Here is an 8,512-nt window from a genome sequence, read left to right on the forward strand (position 1 = left end):
AAAAGGGGGGAAAAAAGGAAAGTGAAGTTTCAGATAAATATTGGGTAGTTATTAAAGAGACAGAAAAACTCAAAAAGCGATCACTATATTTTTTAACATTACTAAAAACCAAAACAGTTAGAAAAGATACCCTAAGCCATAAAACCTTCTAAGAAAACCTAATCTCATACAAAAATGAGCAACAAGAAAGTACAGGTGTTAAATCCACACAAAAATTATTGTAATAAAATATACAGGGAGGGGGCGCCTGGTGGGTCAATGGGTTAAAGCCTCTGCCTTCACTCAGGTCATGATCCTGGGGTCCTGGGATGGAGCTCCACATCCGGCTGCTCGGCGGCGGGGAGCCTGCTTCCTCCTCTCTGCCTGCCTCTCTGCCTACTTCTGATCTCTGTCTGTCAAATAAATAAATGAAATCTTAAAAAAAAAAATACAAGGAGTAAAATAACATCTCTACAGATAAAGAATGCATGTTAGAAAAATATGCATATAGATCAAAATTATAACCTTCTATTTCAGAACACAAGACTTAGAAAATGATACGAGACATATGGGTTAGAAAAATTCAAATCATAAAGACAAAACAAAATAATCAGAAATAACAAAAAAAATGGTATCAGAAATAAAGACTGAATTAGAATGTACAGAAAATTGAGTAAACAATAGATTATGCCTTAAAAGAAATAGAAGATAAAATGGGGAAATTTTTAAAAGACATCAAAATATTACAAATACTGAAGACACACAAAGATCTAACAGAAAATAGATAGTCCCTGAAGAAGGAAACCAAATCAAAAGCATGGCGAAAGAATGAATATTAAAAGATTTTCCTCAAAGGAAAGATTTTAGGGGCATCTGGGTGGCTCAATCAGTTCAGTGTCTGCCTCTTGGTTTTGGCTCAGGTCAGGATTTCACAGTTGTGAGACTGAGCCCTGCATCATGCTCTGTGCTCAGCACAGAGTCTGCTTCAGATTCTCTCTCCCTCTTGCTCCTGCTCACACTGCCACTGTCTCTGTTTCAGTGTGTCTCTCTCTCCTTCTTTCTCTCTCAAATAAATCTTTAAAGGATTTTAAATTACATATTGACAGATATGTCTAACTAAAACTATCAACTCAGAAAACAAGATACATCCTAAACTTCATAGAATTTAAAGAAAAAAAATCCTATGGAAATCAAGACAAAATCATTTAAAAAGCAAAAAAAAAAAAAAATAGAATTATATTATCATCAAACTTCAACAGCAATGCTTTTTATGCCAGAAGAAAATGAAGTAACAGTTAAAATAATCAAGAAGAGAAAAGCCTAGCTAAGTTATTTTATATGCAGCAAAACTGGATTTTCAGCCTTAAAGAGCATTGTTTTGTTTTGTTTTTTAAAAAGATTTTATTTATTTGACAGAAAGAGAGACAGTGAAAGAGGGAATACAAGCAGGGGGAGTTGGGGAGGGAGAAGCAGGCTCCTCACTGAGCAGGACACTGGAATCATGACCAGAGCCAAAGGCAGAAGCTTAACGACTGAGCCACCCAGGTGTCCAAAGAGCACTGTCACCAACATGCAAGAATATTGTTCCCATGAGTGCTTTCTGTGGCACCTATTAGAAAATGAGCTTCAGACAACAAAAATAACTGCAGATGATGACATGAAGACTGAGGATAAGCATTAAATATACTGAACATATGCAGACCCTGTAAAACTAAGATAAATGAGGATTAAAAGATGGTATGTAATGACAATAGACTCAGTATACACAGATATAGAACTAAGAAAACTGGTAAGCGATATATCAAGTTTTTTAAACTGTTCACTTTAAAGTCATTCTGAGACAGAAAACTTAACAGAATTCATTCCTAGCTGATCTATACAAGAAATACTAAATGAAGTTCTTCAGGCATAGAATAAATAATACCAGATGGGATCCTAAACCTGAAGGAATGAATGAATACCACTAAGGCAATTATGAGGAAATATGAAAGATCTTGGTGTCCAGTACTACTGTGATCTTACCAGCTATCTTTAATAGTCATACTTGCTATAATCTCTGTAGCCTCATTATGATCCAGTAAGTTATTATTTTGAAGTCTTAAAAGTTTTTAATATGTATATTTGTGGAAATACAATAAGAGTACTATTTTGCTTTGCAATAATATCAAATTTGGTTTTTAAAATTATATCTAAACAGCTATTTTGAAATTGAATAATATTTTAAGAGTATTTAGAACTTTAAAATTAAGAGTGGATCATTGGAATAAAAAAGGGATATTAGGGATGCACAGGTAGCTCAGTCAGTTAAGTGTCTGCCTTTCGCTCAGATCATGATTCCAGGATCTTGGGATCAAATTCCACATCAGGCTCCTTGTTCAGTGGGGAGCCTGCTTCTCCCTCTGCCTGCCACTCCCCCTGCTTGTGCGCTCTCTCACTTTCTCTCTAACAAATAAATAAAATCTTTTAAAAAATAAAAATATAAAAGGGAGATCAGATGATTTGTAGTTTCAATCCATTATCACACTGAAAAAGAAACTGACATATCCGAATTCTGACTCAAAAAAGGGGGAAAACTACTCCAAAGAATCTGAATCAAACTATAAATTACAAATGAGAATATGATAAGCTATTTTCCCTTTGGCTGCAAAAATACTATTACGTTGTCCTCTCATGCCTTATGTAATAAAACATATTCAAATAAAGTTATGGTGCCGATTCAGCTTACTATCATTTGAGAACACTCAGCATTAAAAAAAAGAGGAATTTAAATGTACACATGATAAGTTTTCTTTTTTTAAAAGAATTTATTTATTTATTTGACAGACAGAGATCACAAGTAGGCAGAGAGAGGAAGGGAAGGGAGCAGAGAGCCTGATGCAGGGCTCGATCCGAGAACCCTGGGATCACGACCTGAGCTGAAGGCAGGGGCTTTAACCCACTGAGCCACCCAGGTGCCCCAACATGATGAGTTTTTTAAAAGCCAATAATCATTACAGTTTTTCAAACTAAAAATAAAAAAGTCAATGAAATATCTTAAAGAGTAAGTTATCATATCGCATTGGTTGAAAAAGTATACATAATATCTGAAAGACTTATAAACTCCCGCACAGCAGACATTGCTGGAACCCTGCTGGATAAAGTCAGTAAAAGAAACAGGCTCTTCCGGGACGCCTGGGTGGCTCAGTTGGTTGGGCCGCTGCCTTCGACTCAGGTCATGATCCCAGCATCCTGGGATCGAGTCCCACATCCGGATCCTTGCTCGACGGGGAGCCTGCTTCTCCCTCTGCCTCTGCCGCCACTCTGCCTGCCTGTGCTCGCGTGCTCGCTCTCTCTCTCTCTCTCTCTCTCTGGCAAATAAATAAATAAAATCTTTAAAAAAAAAAAAAGAAACAGGCTCTTCCACTTCCCAAAGATAAAGTGGAACTGAACTGATAACTTATCTGCAAATACAGGAAATGAGTTAATATCTGGTCTACAGTGTTATATTTCTGCCTTATGGATATGGCTGACTTTCTGTTTTGACTATATCTGATACTAGCATCAACTAATCCTCAAAGATCTTTACTGAAAATGGTAACAAACACAAGTGGTAAATAATTTTTTTGCATCTCAGTTTATCCTGAAATAACTTCTGTTGAATATTTGTGCTGACTATACAAAAGCAATGATAGATGTAACTACTATCACTTAGCACAAATTAAGGCAATGATACCCAATAATCACTGTATTATTTATTGCTATGCACTAGAGGGGGGAAAAGGCCAGTCTGACTTAAGAATGTTTCTGACGAAGCTGTGAAATTAATTAAATCTCAACTCTTAAATATGTCTTAACACTGTATGATGGGCTGCAAACTTGTGCTTCCACAGTTGTCTTGAGAAAAAGCACCTGAGATGGAGCCCCTGTGTGGCTCATTCCATTAAGCATCCAACTCTTGATTTTGGCTCAGGTCACAATCTCAGGGTTGTGTTTTCGAGCCCCACCTCAGGCTTGTGCTGGGCACAGAACCTGCTTGTGAGTCTCTCTCTCTCTCCCTCTCCCTCTGCCCCTCACTCCCTAAGGGGGGCGGGGGAAGAAAGGAAAAAGAAAAAAAGAAAAAGCATCTGAGTGTTTAAGTTATTATAAGCAGAGTTAGACCACTTTTCCAATGGAAAACTATTTTTAAGTAGGTATTTTCTGAAGAGTGAACAAAGCAAATTTATCACTTCAAGAAAAACTTTTTGTTGCCAACAATAAAATGTGAGAGCTTTCAAGCAAAAGTCATAATTTTAGAAAAGTTGGACCCAGGAGCACCTGACTGGCTCAGTTCGTTGGGTGGCTCGCCTTGGGCTCAGGTCATGATCTCTGAATTCTGGGATCTAGCCCACATCAGGCTCCCTCTCCCACTGCCACACCCCCTGCTTAGGTATGCTAGCGCGTGCTTGCGCACTCTCTCTCTCAAATAAATAAATAAATAAAATCTTCAAAAAAAAAAAAAGAAAAGTAAAGTTGGACCTAGCACCATGAGCTTGACAGCTTCCCAAAACTATCCTGTTGCGGGAATGTGAGTGGTTCAGTTGGTTGAACACCAGACTCTTGGGTTTCAGCTCAGGTCATGATCTCGGAGTCCTGAGATTGAACTTAGCACTGGGCTCTGCACTCAGCGATGAGATTCTTTCCCCTCCCTCTACCTTCCTCTGCTCGGCTTGCTCACAAACGCTCTCAAATAAATAAATAAATAAAAACTATCCTACTGAGATCAATAGGGACGTTCATAAATGTGATTTTTAAATACTGAATAATGAAATATATTAATATGTAGAATAGCTACATAATTCAGTAAACCAGTATCTTCTAAATAACCAGTGCATAGTGTTAGAAAATACATAGTGCATCACTCATTCCAGGTGCAAGATAGACTAACAAAAAAATCACTGCAGCTCTTTCAGATTCCATCTTGGAACAAGAACCTAAGAAACTACATTTGTTAAGCTTCGGTATAGTATCAATAGGATATCACAATTATTTAAAAAGGATATTAAAATACTCCTTCCTTTAACAAATACATGTGAGTATGGTTTTCTTTAAATGCTTCACTTGGGGCACCTGGGTGGCTCAGTGGGTTAAAGCCTCTGCCTTCAGCTCAGGTCATGATCCCAGGGTCCTGGGATCAAGCCCCGCATCTGGCTCTCTGCTCAGCAGGGAGCCTGCTTCCTCGCCTTTCTCTCTGCCTGCCTCTCCACCTACTTGTGATCTCTGTCAAATAAATAAATAAAATCTTTAAAAAAAAAAGCTTCACTAGTAACAAATTATGTATGAAGCCATCATTAAAAGACATTGGCAAAATTACAAATAATGTCATGCCTCCACTAATTTCCTTTTTGTTTTTAGGAAATAGTTAAAATGTTGTCTGTATTAACATTCAATGAGTTTATAATCGAATTATGAATAAATATTTTCAAAATTCCTCAGCTTAATATCTAATGAGATACATTTTGATAGATATAACCCACATAAACAAATGTTCTTTAGGGTTTCCAATAATGTGTAAGAAAGTAAAGGAGCCCGAGATAAAAAAGTTTAAGAATCACTTGCTCAAGAGGAATTACTAATGAAATCACAAGAAAAAAGAAGTCACCCTCCACAAATGGGGGAAAAAAATGTGAACTGTCAGTTCACACACACAAAAATCCCTATACAGTCAATAAGCACATGAAAGGATATTCAACCTCATACGATTTCATCAGGGAAGTGCAAAACAGAAACACAATGAGATAACCACCCCACCCATGTAAAAAGACTAAAATTAAAAAGACTGACAATACCAAATATTGCTAAGAATGTGGGCAACTGGAATTGCCAGACATTGAGGGATAGAATATAAAATGGAATAGTCTGGAAAACAACTGGGCAGTTTCTTAAAAGTTAAACAGTCTTTCAACAAATGGTGCTAGGACCAAAGGATATCATTAATACGTAAAAAAAAAATAGTTGGACCTTACACTACCTACAAAAATTAATCCAAAATGGATGAAAGAGCTGAAAATAAGAACTAAAACTCTAAAACATGTAAGAAAAAAAACTTAGAGCTTATAAGAAAAAATTCTAGAGAAAACACAGGGCTAAAACTTTACCAAATCTTGATTTTGACAATAGCTTTTGGAAATGACACCAAAAATATAAACAATAATAACCAAAAATAAACTGAACTTGGTCAAAATTTAAAACTTTTGTGCTTCAATGGGGTCTGAAAGAATGGGAGTGAATATCTACAAATCATATGTCAAAAAAGGATTTGTATCTAAAAAAGAACTCTTAGAATGCAATTATACAAAGCCAAAACCCAATTTAAAATGGGCAAACTAAAAATACATAAACAAGTTATTGTTGAGGACATGGAGAAACTGGAACCCTCAACTTTGTTGGTGGGACTATAATATGGTGCAGCCATTTTGGAAAACAATCTACAGCTCCTTGAAAAGCTAACCACAGAATTATCGTATCATCTTGTATTTCTCTTGAGTATCTGCTCAAGAGAAATGTAAATAGACTTCCACAAAAGAAACTCGTATGTCAATGTTCACAGTACTCATTTAATGACAGCCAAAATGTGGAAACAACCCAAATGTCTATCAACTGATAACATGGAAAATATCCATGCAATGGAATATTATTTCACAATAAGAAGGAATGTTGAAATGATATATGCTACAACACAAATGCACACTGAAAACATGCTAAGTGAAAGAAGCGAGACATGAAAGACTGTATGTTGTAGAATTCCATTTATATGACATGTCCAGAATAGGCAAATCTATATGCAGAAAGTCAACTATTGGTTGCTCAGGGCAAGGGAGGAAGGGAGAGTTGATGGGTGACAGCCACTGAAGATGATTTAAGTGGTATAAAATTGATTGTGGTAACAATTGCGGAACTCTGTGCATATACTAAAAGCTACTAAATTTATACCTTAAACGGGTGAGTTTTATTGTATGCTAATTATATGTCTCAATAAAGCTACCACAAAAAAATAAACATGCATTTATTGTATGATCCACCAATACCAATCTTAGTTATTTTTCCAACTTAAATATATGTCCACGCATGGACTCAAGACAGATATTCACAGCACCTTTATTCATGATAGCCATAAAACATATGCAATCCAAATGGATAAACAAAATATGTTACCTAAAATACTCATACAATAGAATTCTGGGCGGAGGGGTCAATAAAGTATTGAATACATACAGTAACACAAGTGAGTTCAAAAGCTTTATGCTGAGTGAAAAATGCAAGAAATGCTGTAGGACTACAATCGTGAAACTCTAGAAAAGATTTATGTGATCTATAATAACAGTATGTTGATGGTTGTCTAGGGTGATGCTTGAAATTGTCTGCAAAGACTATAAGGATACTTTTTTGGGTATGAGTGTATAAATATGTTAAAATTCATGACAATATATACCTTAAATAGGTGTGTTTTGTTGTGTATAATTATAACTCAAAAAGTTAATTTTTAAAGTCAATACAGGAGATAGAATGAAATTCTAAAAGATAACTGGTTTAACAAAAAGAAGGCAGGATAAGAAAAACCTAACTAAACTAAACATGTCAATTTAAATATAAATACATAGGGCATATTTATACATGGGAGGGAAAAAATTATAATCATGAAAATGCTAGGAAAGTTATATAGCTATATTAATATTAAGCAAAGTAAACCTCAAAGCAAATATTACTAGAAATTAGAGATTTCACAGTGGTAACAAGAACAATTTATACTCATCACAAATGTGTATACACCTAACAAGAGAACTTCAAAATACATTAAAAAACTGGCAGAAATGAAAGGCAAAGTCACAATAATAGTTGGAGATTTTAACATCCCTCTCTTAGTAACTGATAAAACAAGTTTAAGATACAGAAGACTGAAATATTATCAACCAACTTGATCTAATTAATAGTTATAGAATACTGTACTGAAAAATTCTAGAATATGCACATTTCTTCAAATACACATGTGACACTCACCAAAATAGACTATATGCTAGAAAATATCAAAAAAGACCAAAGAAATGAAATCATACAGAGTATATTCCTAGACAACACTGATAACAAATTATAAATCAACAATTAAAAGATATCTTTAAAATGCCCAAATATCTGGAAATTAAATAACAAATTTCCAAATAATCCATGTGTCGAGAATAAATCAAACACACCCACAAAAAAGTTAATAAAAATATAATCAGAGGAGCACCAGGTAATATACCAGGCATGGAATTGTTAAATCACTGTATTGTACACATGAAACTAATATAAGAGTGTACATTAACTAACTGCAATTAAAATAAAAACTTAAAAGAATATGTAATCAGAATATGTGGGAAATTAGTACTTTGAAATTCACAGCTTTAAAACTTTTATTGGGGAAAGGGTGGTATAAAATCAGTGATCTAAGCAAGGGGCTGGCAAACTATACAATCCAGAAGCCAACTCCAGCAAGCTGTTTCTGTATGCCCAGCAGGCTAAGAAAGGTTTTTTTTTGTTT

At 35.2% G+C, this 8,512-nt stretch overlaps 1 protein-coding gene across 1 annotated transcript in view; it reads right to left on the reverse strand.

The window, feature by feature from the left end:
* Positions 1–362: 362 nt before the first annotated feature.
* The window catches only part of GOLM2 (golgi membrane protein 2), a 119,604-nt gene continuing 111,454 nt past the window's right edge, over positions 363–8,512 (reverse strand). Inside the window, exon 10 of the mRNA XM_032856623.1 lies at positions 363–386. Within this exon, the coding sequence (XP_032712514.1) occupies positions 376–386 (11 nt within the window). The 3' untranslated portion in view covers positions 363–375. The remainder of the gene's footprint in view (positions 387–8,512) is intronic.

This window comes from Lontra canadensis, unplaced genomic scaffold (genome assembly GCF_010015895.1).
Source record: "Lontra canadensis isolate GAN:19392208 unplaced genomic scaffold, GSC_riverotter_1.0 scaffold12, whole genome shotgun sequence".
NCBI lineage: Eukaryota > Metazoa > Chordata > Mammalia > Carnivora > Mustelidae > Lontra > Lontra canadensis.